This window comes from Protopterus annectens, chromosome 8.part0 (assembly GCF_019279795.1).
Source record: "Protopterus annectens isolate FY-2018-M chromosome 8.part0, PAN1.0, whole genome shotgun sequence".
NCBI classification, from domain to species: Eukaryota; Metazoa; Chordata; order Ceratodontiformes; family Protopteridae; genus Protopterus; species Protopterus annectens.
The window spans coordinates 420,519,670-420,537,689 of record NC_056741.1 but is presented as its reverse complement, the minus strand read 5'-3'; the positions used below and the strand labels follow the sequence as shown (position 1 = coordinate 420,537,689).

The 18,020-nt window shown below is 43.8% G+C and overlaps 1 protein-coding gene across 3 annotated transcripts in view; it reads right to left on the bottom strand.

Moving 5' to 3' along the window:
* The window catches only part of TDRKH (tudor and KH domain containing), a 1,796,665-nt gene that overhangs the window by 1,221,989 nt on the left and 556,656 nt on the right, over positions 1-18,020 (bottom strand). For all 3 annotated transcript variants that reach the window (XM_044079937.1, XM_044079939.1, XM_044079938.1), the window contains exon 5: positions 9,219-9,361. In XM_044079937.1, the coding sequence (XP_043935872.1) occupies positions 9,219-9,361 (143 nt within the window). The remainder of the gene's footprint in view (positions 1-9,218; positions 9,362-18,020) is intronic.

Sequence of the window (18,020 nt, the reverse complement as noted above, 5' to 3'; positions counted from 1 at the left end):
TTCCTGGCCTCCTGCAGGACCTCAAGTATGTCCTCAAAGTAAAGGTGACTGAATGGAATCAAGGCTCTATCACTTACAGGGTCAGTTGCAAGGTTTGCAAGTGTGGGTGGAGTAAGTGAGCCCTTGTACTGTGTTAGCTGGTCCACTCTGTGGGGCAACTTGTAGTCACTGCCCCTGGCTAATGAAAGAGAAGGGGTTATCAATGTTGTCATGGCCAACAGGGAGTCAACAGCAAGATTTTTGGCTTTTTCTTTTGGATTTTCAAAAGGACTTTTGGAATTAGTGGAAGGTCAGGGAATGCACATAGGAATTTGTCCTGCCATGAGAATGGCAGATGTCCACTCTCCATGCCTAAGTATGGGGTTCTCTGGCACAAAACTGTGGGAGTTGCTTGTTCAAACAGGAGGCAAACAGGTCGATCTCTGGAATATTCCACTGGTGGACAATGTCCAGGAAAGTACAGTTGTGTACATTTACCATAAATGTAGACGTTAGAGTGTATTCACTGTTGCAGTCATCACCTGTGGGTTATCCCTGCTGTGGTAGCCCTCGGCCGGCCTGAATACCAGAGTCAATGTTTTTCTGCGTCGGCTGCTGTGGCTTGCTGACTGACGTCAGGTCGTCAGTGCCATAAAGCAAGGCAGCCGACGCCATTACACATCAGGTTTTCTTGCCCTAACCAGTCAGAAACCCGAGGAAATATGGTAAAAAGGTCCTGGTGGCAAAAAGCCACCGTGAGAAGCTTATGTCTCCCAAAAGAAAATATATATAAGGGGGAAGGAGGGAGGGAAACCAGGACTGCAACAATAAAAAAAACACTCAACATCTACATTTATGGTAAGTGTACACAACTGTACTATGTTCTTCGTGTTTCACTAGTGCAGTCATCACCTGTGGGAGGATTTCCAAAGCTGAGGAGAGGAGTGGTAGGCTTAGTAAGAGATCTAGGCATGAGTGGGTATGCCCTGCACATCTGCAGAGGCAAACCCTGCCCTAGCCTTAGAAAATAGAGGTAAGGTGGTAATGCTTGGTAAAGGAATGGACAAAAGTGCAGGTGGCAGCTTCCAGGATGTCCCTGGTGGGAACTCCTCTGAGGAATGCTGTGGAAGTGGAGGCTGCCCTAGTGGAATGGGTTTGAACAGACTTGGGGGGGGGGGGTCCCATGTAATCTGTAGCAGAAATCGATACAGTGTGATATCCGTTTGGAAATGGTTTGCTTGGAATTGGGCTTCCCTCTCTGCCCCTGGGGCAAAGCTGACAAGTAGTGGGTCTGTTTTTCTGAAGGGTTTAGTACGGTCCAGATAGTATCTGAGCTGTCTGTGCACATCTAGTGAGTGCAAAATTCTTTACCCTTTGTTTTGAAGGTTAGTAAAGAAGATGGGTAGATGTATGGCCTGGTTGAGAGTCACATTAGATACCACCTTGGGCATGAAGTAAGGACAAGTCCTCAGGGAGACCCTGTCTGCACGGAAAATGATGGAGGGCTCAATGGCCACCAGTGCCTGAAGTTCTGAAACCCTTCTGGCTGAGGTAATAGCTAGAAGAAAAGCAGTCTACCAGGAGAGGTATCTTAGTTCTGCTGAAGCAGCAGGTTCAAAGGGTGGTAAGGTTAGTTTTTCCAAAACATAATTCAGGTCCCAGGTGGCATGGTGTCTGATATTGGAAGCCTCTCTGAGGAATTGTTTAATCAAAGGATGGAGAACAGGGGTTGCTCTGTATCAAAATGAGCTGAAATAGCCGAGGCGTGGATTTTAATAGAAGAGAAGGAGAGGCCACTATTAAGTAGCTCTGCTAGGTAGCCCAGAGGGATGGAAGGTTGTGAGGTACTGCCCCCCCTAGACTGGTTCCAGGAGCAGAATCATTTTCCTGAGTAAGATTTTCTATACGCAGTATGAGTGGAAGTCTCGGTGTGGGATTTGCTTTCCACAGACGAGACAATTGTTAACTTTTTCGGACATCGGTTAGCACAAGAAAAAAGGATCCCCAACGGGGTACTTAGCTTTAGATGTTTTCAGCTGTAATTGAAACACTAGTAGCAATCATCCGGCACACTTGCGAACTGCTTCTGCTACAGGCTCCTTGGCAAGAAAACCTGATGTAATGGCGTTGGCTGCCTTGCTTTATAGCACTGATGACCTGACGTCGGTCAGCAAGCGACAGCAGCCGACACAGAAAATCACTGACTGGTATTTGGGCTGACGGAGAGCTACTACAGCAGTGATAACCCACAGGTGATGACTGCAACAGTGAAACACGAAGAATATCACAACCCTGTGAAACATCCATTCGTGAGCTTGTGTTCTAGATTTGCTTATGTTATCTGCCACAGTATTCTGACTGGAAGTAATGTAGACTGCGTGGAGGGATACAACCAAGAGGTATGCTAGATCCCAGACCTGCATGGCTAGTATGCAAAGGAGGCAGGATCTGGTTCACCCTGTTTATGTACCACAAGACTGTCGTGTTGCCTGTGTAAACTTTTAATATCCCCGGTCTGATGAGGGATTGGGATGTTTAAAGGGCAAGGATTGCCTTTATTTCCCCGACATTTATATGGCCACTCATTTGGGAGGGTGTCCACTCTCCTTGAAATGTGTGGTGATCCAGGGCTGCTCCCCAACCTGTGTCCGATGCATCTGTGAAAAGGACACGAGTTGGGGGCAGTGGGTGAATGGGGAGGCCTGGATTTATAGTTTTGTTATCCACCACTGGAGCTCCTTCTTTAGACAGGGTAGCAGTGGGATTTGGGATTCTAAAGGGTGGGCATGTTGAGACCATACAAACTTGAGGAACCATTGGAGTTTCCTCGTGTAGTTTTGCTAGAGGAAGCATGAGGATGGTTGAAGCATGAGCCCCAAGATTCTAAGGAACTGCCTGGCAGATATCTGTTCCAAGGGGAGAGTCTCCGCAAGGAGCTGTGAAATCTCCTGAGCCTTGGATGGTGGGAGTGATACCATCAAGCTCTGGGTTTGAAATTTGCAGCCCAAAGAGGTTTGATCCTGTAATGGAACCAGGGATGACTTTTTGAAGTTTATGGTAAATCCCAGGTCTTTTAGAATGGCAACTGCCCTTTGGAGGTTTTTGTTCAATTCTGTTTGAGAACTGGCTTGTATCAAGAGGTCGTCTAGGTAGGGGTAGATTAAGATCCCTTGGAGTATGCAAAAGGCTACCACTGGACGTAGACATTTTGTGAAGACTCTCAGGGCAGAGGAGAGTCCAAAAGGCAAAGCCAAGAACTGGTAGTGCGTGGATCCCACAGAGAATCGTAGGAATTTCCCTTATCTGTGGTGGACAGGAATATGAAGGTAGGCATCCTTGATATCTATGGAAGCTAGGAAAGCTTGAGGGAGGATGAGAGGGAATAGTGTTTGCAAGATAAGCATTTTGAATGCGGGGAACTATTAGAAAGTTGTTGAGGTAAGAGATCTAAAATAGGTCTCCATGGGCCTTCCTTCCTGGAAACTAGGAAAAGGTGAGAGTAAAACTCTCTTCCTTCTTGCTCTGGGGAAAACAGGTTCAATAGTGCCCTATTCTAGAAGGGCTTTTAAGACTGGCGCCCTATTCTAGAAGGGCTTTCAAGACTGGTGGGAAAAGGGGGACATGGTCTACTGGTGGTAGGGAAAAACCCCTGAAAGGAAGGCACCTCCTGCCAGACCATGAAGTACCCCCTCCTGATGATGCTTAACACCCAAGAGTTCTTTGTGATGAGTTCCCAGGAGGGAAGGGAAAGTGAAAGGCAGTGGGAAAGGTGGGATCAGGCAGGTTGCTGGAGAAATCAGAGGAGCCCATCCGATCCTGAAGGGGCTGTTTAGACACTAGGAAGGAAGTGGCAAAAGGAGGAGAAAGCTGTTGAGTTTTCTTAGGCCTTTTCTGGGGTGTAGTCTGTGGTGCTCTGGATGGTCTGTGAACAGAAATTTGTTTCGCAGGGTAGTTCCTGGGAAATTTAGGCATGGGGGATACCAAAATATGTTTAGGTTCTTAAGTTCTTTTCTTTTCTCTTGTAGGGATTTGAAAAGGTCCACAGAGGGTTTGGCAAAAAAGGCAGTATTGTCCAAGGGGGCATCCATTAATTTAACCTTGGTGTCCTCAGGTAAGGGCTGAAGCCTCAGCCAGACAAATCTTCTGAGGGCAGAGGAAGAAGCAGCAGCTCTAGATGTGGCTTCTACAGCGTCACAGCTGCACCTGAAAGTGTCTAGCTACCTTGGAGGAACTAGCAAGCAGAGAGGACGCTAGGGCCTTGTTTTGAGAATCTGGCACATTTGAAATGAGTTGGAAAATTGACAAAGGAGTTACAAATTATACTTGGCCATGTGTGTGTCTGTAAGTTTAATGCTCTGAAGGCCAGGGTGGCTGAGGTTTAGATCTTCTTTCCCAGCCTCTCCAGCTGTCTGCTGTCTTGAACTGAAGGCAGGAGAGAAGAAGGAAGTGGCCTGGAGGCATTGTCAGAGGCAAAAGATATAACAGAAGGATCTGCAACTGGGAACTTGAAAAGAAACTGGCAGTCTTTAGGTACCTTGTAGTACCTGTCGGGCTTTTCAGGGGCACGAGGTTGAGAGTAAGGATGAGTGGAGGTGGATGCAAAAGCATCCAAAAAAGCTGGTATAACAGGAGGAACAGCTGAAGGACTAGGGGGACTGTACTTTGAGGAGGTCATAGTAATGTTTCTGGACCTCAGGCATAACTGTACTGTCCAATTTGAAGTGGTCATGCATTCTAGATATAGTCTCCCCAAAAGAATTCTCCTCCAATGGAATTTTGTTTTCATTAGAATCCTCTTCTTGGGAAGAGGATATTTGTGAGGAGTAATCCATAGGGTCATCATCCCCTTCAGAAGAGGAATCTTACTCTGAAGTGGGATGAGGCCTAGGCCTTTTTAATGGACAGTCAGGCTAGGTCAGTGGAGATGCAGGATGACCTGATGGAGGCCTAAGTGCCATAAAGGCCTTGAGGGAAGTTTAGTCATTCCTTCTGTGGGTCTGGATTTTTGCTTCTTTTCTGCAGAGGTATCCACACGGTGCAAAGAAGGAGAGCCAGACGTAGACCTACATTTGACAATATCAAAGTCAACGTCCTCCCTAACAATAATCTAGGTAACGCCTGTAGGGCCCTCAGACACAATCAGCCTGGGTTCCCTCTGGACATTGGAGACCAACATCTGAGAGGCCTCTCTGGACATGCAAAGGTCTGGAGCCAAGGCAGCCTGTGAAATGGACTTGGCCTGTGGGTCTGGAACCTGGTCGACATGCGTTTCTTTGCTCTCAAGTGCTTCGGGAGAGACAGCCGACTCGACAAGTGCAGCTTCAGTTTCAGGCCTAAGTTTTTTGGCCTTACGTTTAGCAGGCTCAGCCATCGGGACTGAGGAGGAATCCATCGCACTTTTTGGCAAAAGATTAAGGCTCTGGTTTTCAAGACAGATTACAAGGGAGGACAACCAACTAAGGAGGGTCTTTGGTACAAAACACTGGCAGATGGAGCAGTTTTTGTGGTCATGCTGAGGGCCAAGGCAAAAAAGGCACCGACTATAACTATCCTTTTGTGGAATCTGTGTTCCACAGTCACACTTCCCCTTCTTGGATGACATTAATCTCAGTAAGGAATAAGGTAGTAAAGAGGCAAAAAAAAAAGGTTCCCCCAATGGGGGCACTTGTCTCAGAAATCTGTGATTCCGACAGCAGGGAGACATCCTGACTGGTGATCCAATTGGTGGCAAAGTTCTGAGGGGGGTGCAAGTGTATGTTTCTTTTATGGTAAACATCTGTTGGTGGCCTACGTCAGACGTACAACACAACCAAGGTAAAGATTTTGGTATACTGGCCAATCTCGGGTTGCTGCCTTGGCATGCAACTCCCCTATGTCAGGAATACTGCAACCGATGAATACAAGGACATATGGCATTATAGGCTTGAGTGAGTTAAGAAAAAAAAATATTTCCAAACCTGTCACAGGTTTTACCATCTCTGTCCAAAGGTGAAGGACAAGCAATAACCAGAGCCTTGCTAGCAACTGCAGAACAAATAAATAGCTGCTGGGTCACACCTGGGGTGAGAAAAATCCTTGTTAGACTAAGGAAGTTCATAAAGTCTATCTGCCTTTTTAGGGACTGAAGTCTGACTAGCTGGAGTATCACAGACCAAATCAAAAACATCTCCCAAGGATGGCATAATAGGAAGAACAGGTAAAGTAGGTGGAATATCCACTTGCAACAAATCATACTATTGCCTTCTGGGGGGCATCCACTTTTTCCCTCACAAAATGCATTATTCATCCTGGGCACAGTCTCAGAAAAAGAAAACTCCTCTGTAGGAAAAACTTTCCTCAGAATTAGGGTCAGGTGCTTATGAGGAAAATACAGAAGCAGCCCTGTCCCTGTCATTACAAGAATCATTTGATAAAACATCCTCAGGATTTGTGGAATTAGGAATCACATTTAAATTTTCTTGCCGTTTCACAGGATTCAAAACTTGTACTAAACCCTTAGCTAAGGTAAGTAATCCAGCTTCATTAACAGACACACTTGTCTTTAGCTGAAACCTGACCTTTTTTTTCTTTTTCCTATGGACATCCCTAGATCATCAGCGGAAGGATGGCACTTCAACATGGGAAACAATTCTCTTACCACAGCCACCTCAGAAAGAACCTTCTGCAGAAACTCCCATACCCAAAGAAGATGGCTCTCCCACTGCCAGTATAGCATTAGAAGAGCCATAGATGACATGGCAGAAGGGGCTACTATACCAGAGCCTTGGGAAGCCAAGTGAGTGGTCTGAGGAATGAGCTGTGGCCTTTACAGAGTTTACCACCAAAGAACGAGATGTAGTCTGAGCCTGCGGTACATGCAAGGGCTCTTTAACTTGTTTTCTTTTTAGGTACAGTACAAGGAGGACCAGTAAGGGTATCCATGTTCCTTCCAAGGGAGAAACCTATCTGATGGAAAGTACTGCTGTAATAAGTCAGTTGGAACATATGCTATCACTAGTACTCACAAGAAATACATATACTGACACTTCCCCAACATACAATTACTTCACTTTACTCATAAAAAAATAAAAAAGCATCACTATTATGTCAGGAATCTAAATAAAATAGTTCTCATCTTTAGGAGTCCTGACAATACTGTTTGGTCTCCCAGGAAATTGCACTACCACAATGGGCTCTTTATCCTACTTTTCCTAACAAGGCTAACCATCCTGTCTGCAGAAGGAACCACCTAACATTTAATTTTTTTTAACAGTGGGAATGGAAAGAAGATCTGGAAACGGTCTCAAAGTACAGGAAGTCTTACCTATCATGGAAATGGAGGAATTCTGAGATTCAGAACTCTGCCTATCACAGAAATTAAAGTGTCCACATATGGCTTCCCTAGGCAGTCAACCAGAAGTGAATCCTGTGTCTATCATTTCTGGCAAATGAACTGTATCAAGACTCATGCTCAGTAAACTAGGCCAAGCAAGGCATATACAAAAGTAGAAGACAGCTGTACCAGGGAAAACACTGGCAGAGTGAGGTTCCTACAGCCAAAATTCTTCAGACATGGCTATCTCCCAGCAACAGTCAAACAAGTGCTCAATTTCTCACAACTGGGTCACTGATACTGGTACTGGCTCACCCTGTGATGATTCCTCTAACACAACTTACCAGCCCAAACAGGGGAGACCTTAGAATACAAAAGCCTCTGTCGCAGGTACCACAAGTTTGCAACTGGATGGCTCAAAGGGTCACTCCCATGATCAGGCTTGACGAACTCTGGGAACAAGTCAATAAGCAAAAAAGGTGGTAGAAGCAGGTTAAGATGCAATGCCCAGTGTGGCAGCAAAGAGTACATCACTACCAAGCCTCAAGAACCCCAAAGAAAGAGCAGCAGAACAGAACCAAACACCTGTTGGACAGGAAAGGACTGTTTAAGAGACGCAAGAGGTAGTGGAAAAAGTGGCCCTACCTCTAGAAGGCATAAGCCTCAATTAATCTAAGTAAAAATTTCAGGTAAAATTTCAACCTTGAGAAGTACTCTCCTCCTGCCATTCTTCTTAAATTTGAAACCACAACAAGAGAACATTCAAAGCAGAGCTATAATTCAGTTATTTATTTTTAAATGAAAATGACAAGGCTTTGAGCTCCAAATTCTATAAGCATGAAGGAAAAAAAACTAACTATGGGCAGAGGGAATGGAGCTTTTATGAAGCAGATGCATGATACTGCTGCAAGTACCATCACAAATGTGCAACAGTATGCCCAGCTCTGTGACACACAAGTAAAAAGCCTCGACTATGACCCAGGCAACCTGGATCTGATTAGCAGCTTGGGTGCTGAAAGAACTGAGCAGAGGGGACTGGAGTGGAACAGCAGTTGCCAGAGTGCCTATACATGTGTGCGTGCAGTGTGTGTGCATGAGCGAGCATGTGTGTGTGTGTATGTATGAAGGGGGTGGGAAGTGTTGGTTATGGTCAGGTCCACTGCCAACGAGCAAGCTGAGGCTTGACTTGTGCCCAATAATTAATAAAAGGAGGTGTAAACTACAATCCTATAAGCTCAGTATTGACAGCTATAGTAGCATATGCATGTGATTGCTAACTAACAATGGAGGATGTCACTGTAGGGCACATTCAATAACATGGGTGGCTTGTATCAATCATCGGGGTGGGATTAGAGACTAGGCAGAAAAAAACTGATGGACATCTGATTGACAACCTTAGGGGTTGACCCATGCCTTACAGGAAACAAAACAGGGCATCTTACTCTGAAGGGAACAAAAGGGTTCATAGATTACAAGGATGAAAAGGTCCATAAATTACTAGGACGACTAATGACTGACAAGCAATGGGTAACAAAAAAAAAAATGTGCACACTTATGCCAGAGTGAGGGAATTTCCAACAAAGATGCAGAAAGCTCACAGGTGGAAATGATAAATGAACAAGCTCAATCATTCAATGTTCGATATTAGCACTTGTATTCTAGAAGAAAACAATGCCCTTCAAGCTATTTTGCAAGAAATCAGTTTATATCCAAATGTGATTTTTACTATTATACTTCCACAAAGAGCAGCAAGTCTTTGCATCTAAAGCCAATTTAATAATTAGCGCCTCTGTAGTAAGACTAGGCAAACTGCACAGATAAGCTGAAATAATGCAAGGCTTTGTCAGAATTTTATTATGAAACAGACTATTGCTACAAACAAGGTTCAATACATTTACGTAACAAAAAACATCTGATGTTCACTTACCTTTGCTTCCTGGACCTCCTTTTTGTTCCCCTGTATTGTGATAAGTCTTTTTAGTGTGGGTTTTTGATCACTGGTCTCCTTCTCACAAGTTACTCTTGCCCTGGACTGACGACAAATTGACCTGATAACTTCACCACCTCTACCTTTTAATGAAATTTAGAAAATGGTAAAACAAAGCCAGTAAGTCATTACAAATTTCATGGCATATTTAAAACTTCACAATTCAGGATATTCACAACTAACATGTACTGATGTAACTGTTTTCAACCTTCCATAACAGGAATTCATACAAATTTTATTACCACAGAATATTATGACTATTCTGGAGCATGAATGCTACACGAGTGTAACATTGCAGTCTGGCTGTTCTTTTCATACAGAATCAAAACAAAGATGGTTTCTTTTCACCAAAGCAGACAACTGCTTTATCAGAAAATACCTCAAACAAGAGTAGTGGTAGTACTGTGACAAATGTGGCACTGCCCAATAATCAATCTGATTTCCACACTAGTGAAGTATGCTGGCAATACTGTGCTGTCTGCTCTGTAATGTTAAATGGTGAGTCAGTATTTCTGAGGCTTCGGTCCATACCCAATGGCTTTAGTCCAAACATGAAGACAACCACAGGAGGTGGTTATGATTTCCCCTGCTTATCAGCTAGAAAGTTGCAGCAGTACTATTTCTCTGGTACTGGTGTAGAGTACAGTCATGATATTGAAGGAGCCTAAAAAAAAAAAAAAAAAAAAAAAAAAAAAAAAAAAAAACTATGCCTACTCCCTTCAATAATTTGTTTCTTATTTATGTTCTCTATTATTTGAATGCATTGAGTATGGTGGTACACTCCACTAAGACGGTCAAAACAAAGTTTTTAAAATACTAGAATTCTGACTTTTTTCCCTCACATGTATAAGCAGTGCTACCCATAGACGAGTTCTTCTACACTCAGTTATGTCTGATGGAGAAAACAAGAAAACAACAGGGGGGGGGGGGGGTTGTCTGTTGAAACTCCAATGACTTACTAAATATCCACAGAACACGAACTACAAGTGATGCAAATGTGTGTGGGGGCATATATTCCAAGGCGGTGGTTGCAGTACTCTCAGAAGTGCTCCTACTCAAGGTTCAGTGATCTTGGATTTAGCAAACACTGCAGATTAAGTGACAAATGCTCCCATTAATCTCGAACATTTCTCTCTGAGAGTAGCCCTGGGTACCCATCATGCACCCCCCCCAAGTGATATTCTCATCTGAAGTCAGTATTTCTAGACTACATTTCTAATACATGGAGAAGTCAGCTGGGGGAGGAGAGATGGAGGACTTGCCACTAACCCAGACTGGCATGAAAACTGTGTGTGAATATTCTACACAAGCAAACATATAAAGCAATAAAAGTTAACTTCAGATACTTGTAACTATGCTGTTGCACACCAAAAATTACTATCTAATTTCATTTATTTATTTATTGAGGGGGGGGGGTGCTGCTGGTTAAAGCTACTTCAAAATGCTAAAACCAGTAAATTACTTCAGCTTGTTGTCCTGAACATGGAAAATAAGAACTTCATCTTAAGCGAAAAATGTCAAATCTTCCTATCTAAGCCTCAAGAGGTGAAAATGTTGCCAACCCTGTTTGGTTTCATCACGGGCAGATCATGCCTACTCAACCTGGTGGACTTCTTTGAGAAGGTCACCAAAGCAATGGATGACAGCAAAACTGTTTACACTGCCTACCCTGAACTGGCCAAGGCATTTGACACAGGCTCCTTATTATTTTAGTGAACTCAATGAATTGTGAACGCTGTTTAGTTGAACGTCATTACATGAAATGGCAAAATACCAAAAGCAAGGAACAGCAATTTTTTTCCTAGGGAAAAAAAAAAAATCACTGGGCCGTTTTCAGGACATTGCCATTTCCTCCACTGTGGTGCGATCTCGGAGTTTGTATATTTAAGTAGGGGGCATAGCCCCCCCACTTCTCTGGGGGGGGAATCGCTGATCTGTGTTTGACATTTTGGGTTTTTGGGGATTGTTGGTCGATTATACAGAGTTCGCAATTCAGTGCATTTGCTTATATAATATAGACCCTTTGACACAATACCCCACTCGGGTATTGTTGACAAACAAGAGGTTAGGTACAAACCCGTATGTCACCTGGTGGATAGCAAACCGGCTCACAGACAGGACCCAAGAAGTTAGAATTGGGGAGTCCACCTCTACAAAGAGGCCAGTCAGAAGTGGAGTCCCTCAGGGATCAGTTCTTGGGCCGCTTGTTTTTGGAAATTTACTTCTCAAAAGTCAAGGCCAATGTCAGTTTTCTCTGGCTGACTAAATTTGCAGATGACTGTAAATTAGGAGCTGTCATTGAATCTCACACTGACACAAATGCTCTCCAGGAGGGGATGACACAAATAAACAAGTGGTGTCAGAGCCATGGGCTAAAACTAAATGCCAAGAAATGCATAACAGTATCCCTTGGGAAGTCATCCATCCCTGGTAACTATGGTATTGACAACAGACCTCTTACAGTTGATCCAGTAGTCAGGAACTTAGGGACACACACAGATAAGTAATCTAGCCTTTGACCATCACATGTCTATAGTGGTGCCGAAATCATTCTATGTTGCAAAACTTATATATAATGATATGGCATCTAAGTCCGAGGAAGTCATTCTTCTACTGTATTCGGCATTCATTAGAACTATCACTGAGTACAATGCCCCCTTTTATATGTACCTAACCAAGCATATCCAACAATTGGAACATCCACAGAGGTTCCTCACTAAAAGAATACAGGGCATAAGTAAAATGTCCTATGCAGACTGCTTCTAAACCCTATCCCTGTATTCCGTCTCCTACAGGCTTTTGAGGTAAGATCTATACCTGGCATACAGGGCATTGTCAGACCCCACTCTGTTTGACCTCCTGCATATCCACAAAACAAACAGCACCAGAATTATCCGTTCTAAAGACTTAAACCTTGCCTATGATACAAATAGGACCTGCTGGAGAGAGGTATGTATCCCCAGAGACTACCCCATCTATGGAACAGGCTCCTCCATCCAAGTGAAGCAGAGTCCCACCCTAACCCAATTCAAGTGCCACTTGAACAATTGGATGGGAAACTGGAAATACATCCCTGATTTGGAACCTGTCTCTCTAATGGACACAGGTAACCTGTAAATGGCTCATCTCCCAGGCTCATGATTACACTTATAAAAGGTATCAGAACTTATCAGAGATTTGGGATGCATGGCTAGGCTAAAAAAGGCCCTTGTGGTCGTTAGCCTAGTAAACACCTATGAAACTATGAACTAACCAGCTACTGATAGAGGCTGCCAGCAGCCATAACTCAAACAGGATTCACTTCATAATCCCGAAATCCTGAAATACCGACTTTCAGAATCTCGAGATCATAAAGCCAAAAGTTTACAATACCAAATCCCCAGAAGCGCGAATTTTGAAATCCCGAATATTACATACACACATGCACATACACACAACCCCCCCCACACACAAACACATGAACCTACACTACAGACAGAATACACTACACTGCACTCTCCCCCCCCCCCCACTTAAATATTCTAACTCCAAGGTCGCACTACACAGACACACACGAAAACACCACCATACAAGCTATATTCCCCTTGCACACACACATCATAGTAACACAATACACTGACACACAATAAATCCCCTAAACAAAACCCTTAAACATAGATACTCACCTGAATCTCCACCTATCCATTCATACAGTGCAACACCAAAAGCGCTAATTCAAAATCTCCGAACTTCAGGATTTTGAATTTCGTGCTTCTGGTGTTTCGGTATTGTCAGCCTTTGGCTTTATGATCTCGAGATTCTGAAATTCGGTATTTCAGAATTTCGGGATTATAAAGTGATCCCCTCAAACAATACTGAAGATGATTATCACAAACATGAATGTAAGCACTACAAAAATGTACATGGTTTTAAATGCAAGAATTTTAATTTTAATTGCTCCTCCACCTTCTTTTGAGCAGAAGATAAAAAGCATACATACAATTTATCTAAAGTGGATCATGACATCAACTACAGAACAAGCAAAGGCTCTCTTGACAAGAGAATCTACATAGATCTTGAATTCTGCAAAGAAATATTAAAAGCCCTCAAAGAAATCAATACAACCAAGCTGAAGTGTTTGGAAAAAAAGTGAAGTAAAACCTCTGCAAGCAAAGCGAGCGAGGAGGGCTGGGAAGTTCTAATGCAGTGGAGAGTATAGGAAACTGAACAATTACAGAAGGCAAGTAATTTCTGTACCTTACTCATGATCATTCACCACCAATGGTATTACCCTCATATCTAGGCTGAGCTGGAATTTGTCTAGGAAACAGCAAGGTCTGTTAACTCTCTTGAAGGTAAGTAGACCTGGTGGCATTGCAGTTACACAAATGACAGCTGTTCACCACCAAAAAATCTATATGGTTGCAAACAGGGTATCTGTCACCTGCGACTCTCAGGCTGATCCTTATGGCTCTGTGCCAACTTGAAATTTGCTAATCCTAGCAGTTGCTTAATCACTGTTGTTATACAGTGTTCACATATGCTGCAGTGGTTAACACACTGTTGTCTCAAAGAGGTTGGAATTCCACTTAGCCAGGGCGTCCAGTGTGAAATCTGCACATCCAGCCTGTATGCACAGTTTTCACCAGGGGCTCAAGTTTCTTTCAATGTACAAAAGGCATGCAGGTGGGTGAATTGGCACTGATCAAATGGCTCTTAGATCCCTATGGCTCTCTTTCTTGAGGTGGACTGGCATGCCATCTAGGACTAGTTCCTACATTGACACTACTGCTAGCTGAGACAGGCTCTAGCTTATTACAATCCTAAACTGGACAAAAAAAGGCTATTGACAATAAAAGAATGACTATGCCAGAGGAGATGACCTACAACGATAAATCCCTGACTGTAGTTATGCTTGGGTTGTTTGGTCTACAGTCAGGGATTTATCGTTGTATGTCATCTCCTCTGGCATGCCAGAGGAGATGACATACAACAATAAATCCTTGACTGTAGACCAAGCATAACTAGCAGCTCAGGCATCTACTGAAACTAGCGCAGGGGGATGGGCTTCCACATCAAGAGGGAGGGGCAAGACCAGGGCAGTCCATTGCCACAATCCTTTATAAGATGGGCAGTGACTCAAGGATGGATGTGGGACAGCCACTTTGTAATGAAGCCACACAGTTGGGAGCTATCTTGACCATGTGAGCATGTATTCACAAGGGCAGGGCAAAATGGCTCCCTCAAAGTGATACAGATCAGATGTTCCCTGCTCAGGGAAGGGGTTACAGCCTATACCACTCACCCTTGCCAGTGTGCCAATGAGGGCATAAAGAATCTTGATAGCTGCCTGAATGATGACCCATTTGGATGGATCTCATTACCATGCTACTGGCACCCAGTACAAGGAAAGAAATCAGCTCAAGTTCAATAAAAGCCCGATGTTTGGCAAATATGGAGGGACAGCACACAGAAAAAAAGGAATAAATGAATGAATACTTGCTAATATAAGCAAATATATATGCTTTCACATTAAAGCTAATATTTCATCTCTTCCATTATTCAATTTCTTAACCAGACTTCAGAAATTCTGGGTTGCTGACTTACAGTAGAGTCAATTATCTGAACTAATTGGGACCTAGGGTAGTTCGGATAATCAAACATACAACTGAACTAGTTAAACTTATAAAATCATGTTTTTTTTCTGCACGCAGGAGTACACTTTTCAACCATTCAGCAATTCCAGTGGGCAATAAAGAAAATTTTTCACACATGAGCTAGCTACAACCACAAAAAAAGTACAGTTTTGTACCTACCATAAATGTAGATGTCCGATAGGTATGCATTTGCAGTCATCACATATGGGTTGTCCTGCCCCAGGCAGCCCTTCAGTCGGCCGGATTCCAAAGTCTGGGTCCGGCGTCGGCTGATGTCGCCCTTTCCCCATCAGAGTGCCTGGGGTATAAAAGCGTCAGCCGATGCCATCTTCCTCAGTTTTTCTTGCCCTAGATGCCAGGTGCCCTCTAAGGAAGGCTAAATTTGGAGAAATGCAAAAAATTCCAAACATGCACAGTAATATAAAACAAATACACCATAATAGATAACCCCAGCTAGATATAAGAGGGATAAGTACCCAAGAAATACCACAGAGGGGAAGGAGGGAGGGTAAACCTGATTGCAGATGCATACCTATCGGACATCTACATTTATGGTAGGTACAAAACTGTACTATGTCCTTCAAGGATGCATCTGCAGTCATCACATATGGGTAGAATACCATAGCCAATCTGGGGGTGGAGGATCTATGTAAAGGATGGTGTAGCTAAAATACCCTGCAGGACTGCCGTAGCAAAGCCTGCTCTGGATCTGGAATATAAAGGTAAATTGTAATGTTTGGAAAATGTATGCACGGAGCTCCATGTAGCAGCTTCTAGAATGTCCTTGGTAGCCACCCCTCTTAAGAAGGCTGTGGAGATGGCTGTGGCTCTGGTGGAATGAGGTCTAATGTTAGTTGGCACAGTTTTTCCATGAAAGGAATAACAAAAACGAATGCAATTCCCTATCCATTTTGAAATTGCCTGTTTGGAAATTGCTTTTCCTTGTGCACCAGCAGCATATGCTACCAACAGCTGGTCAGTTTTTCTGTAGCTTTTAGTTCTGTCCAAGTAGTAGTGCAACTGTCTGTGTATGTCCAGGGTGTGCAGAAGTTTCTCCCCTTTGTTTTGTGGATTTGGGAAGAAGGTAGGCAGGTGAATAGCTTGGTTTAATGAGACCCTGGATACCACCTTTGGCATAAATGAAGGATTGGTTCTCAATGAGACTCTGTCCTGATGAAAAATAAGAAATGGCTGTACTGCCATGAGGGCCTGTAACTCAGATACTCTTCTTGCTGAGGTTATGGCCAGAAGGAAGGCAGTCTTCCAAGACAGGAACTGTAGTTCCGCAGATGCTGCTGGTTCAAAGGGAGGCAGAGTTAATTTTTCCAACACGAAGTTAAGGTCCCAAGTAGGCACTGGAGGTTTCCTTGGAGGATTGATGTTTTTAATTCCTCTTAGAAACTGTCTTAGGAGAGGATGAGAAAAGACAGGTGGATCAGTATTGTACTCTGCTGAAATTGCTGAAGCATGAATTTTAATGGAAGAGTAGGACAGGCCATTGTGGAGCATTTCCGCCAAGTATTCCAGGATATGTGCCATGTTCATCACGGTCGCATCTAGGCCCTTTGTGGTGCTCCAAGTGTGAAATCTTTTCCATTTTGCTGAATATGCCTTTCTTGTGGAAGGAAGGCGAGCTTCCATGATGATATCCTTCACTCTCTTGGATAGCTTATCCTGAGGAGGAGTCAAGGTATTTTCCAGGCTGTTAGTTGCAAGGTTTTCAGGTTGGAATGCAGAGTTTTGTAATTGTGCTGTGTCAGGAGAAGTGGCCACTGAGGAAGAGGCCATGGTTTCGTGCATGACATGCTCTTTAACAGTGGGTACCAGTGCTGTCTTGGCCAGTCCGGAGCTATCAGAATCACTTTTGGCTGCTCTGTCCTGATCTTCAGTAAGACCTTGGTCAATAATGGAAGAGGTGGAAATGCATACACTGTTAGAGTTCTCCAGCTGAAAGAGAGGGCATCCACTTTCCATGCTTGTGGGTGGTATGTCCTTGAGCAGAATTTCTTCAGCTGATGATTGTGGGGGGAGGCAAAAAGATCTATGTCCGGCTTCCCCATGATAGTGCTATCTGTAGGAAGATGTCTGGGTGCAGCATCCATTCGTGTGCATTCATGATATTTCTGCTTAAGCTGTCCGCCAGTATATTGTCTTTTCCTGGCACAAACTGGAATTGCAGCTCTATATTGAGTTTCAAGGAAAGTTCCCATAGAGTCATTGCCAGTCTGCAAAGAGTGTAGGAATGGGTGCCTCCTTGCTTGTTTATGTACCACATAACTGTGGTGTTGTCTGTCCTTATTAGCAGGTGGCCTTGATGCAGAAAGAGTTTGAAGGCCTCTATTGCATGTATCACTGCCAGCATTTCCTTTTGGTTTATGTGCATGCGTAGCTCCCTTTGTGACCATAGTCCTTGAATACATCTGCCCTCCATGTGTGCTCCCCAACCGTGGTCTGAAGCGTCCATTGTAATGGTTTGGCTGGCTATTGGTTTGCTGAAGGGCAGACCCTTGTTTGACTGGCATGCTTGAGCCCACCACAGAAATTCCTTTTGGAGGCATGGAATGAGTGGGATCAAAGTTTCTAAGCTGTGACTGTGCTGAGTCCATAAACTCCTTAGGTACCATTGTAGTTTCCTCATATGCAGCCTTGCTTGTGGAATCAAAAGAATGCAAGATGCCATGTAACCCAGGGCCTGCAGAATTTTCCTTGCAGTCAGCTGAGTTTGTCTTGTCAGATTCTTGAAGTAATCCGGTAGTTGTCTTTGTTTTCTTCTGTGAGAAAAGCCATTTGGGTGGTTGTGTCTAGATCTGCACCCAGAAAAGTTATTCTTTGGGATGGAACAAGTCTTGATTTGTGAATGTTGACTGTATATCCCAAGGCCTGCAGTAGGTGGATGGCATAACTCAAGTCCTTTACCAAAGTTTGCTGGCTGTCCGCTTGTATAAGGCAGTCGTCCAGATATGGGTATATTTGAATCCCCTGAAGTCTGCAGTGTGCAATTACTGATGCCAGGCATTTCGTGAATACTCTGGGCGCAGTAGATAAGCCAAAGGGCAATGCTGATAATTGATAATGCTCTGAACCTGCAAGAAATCTGAGGTGTCTT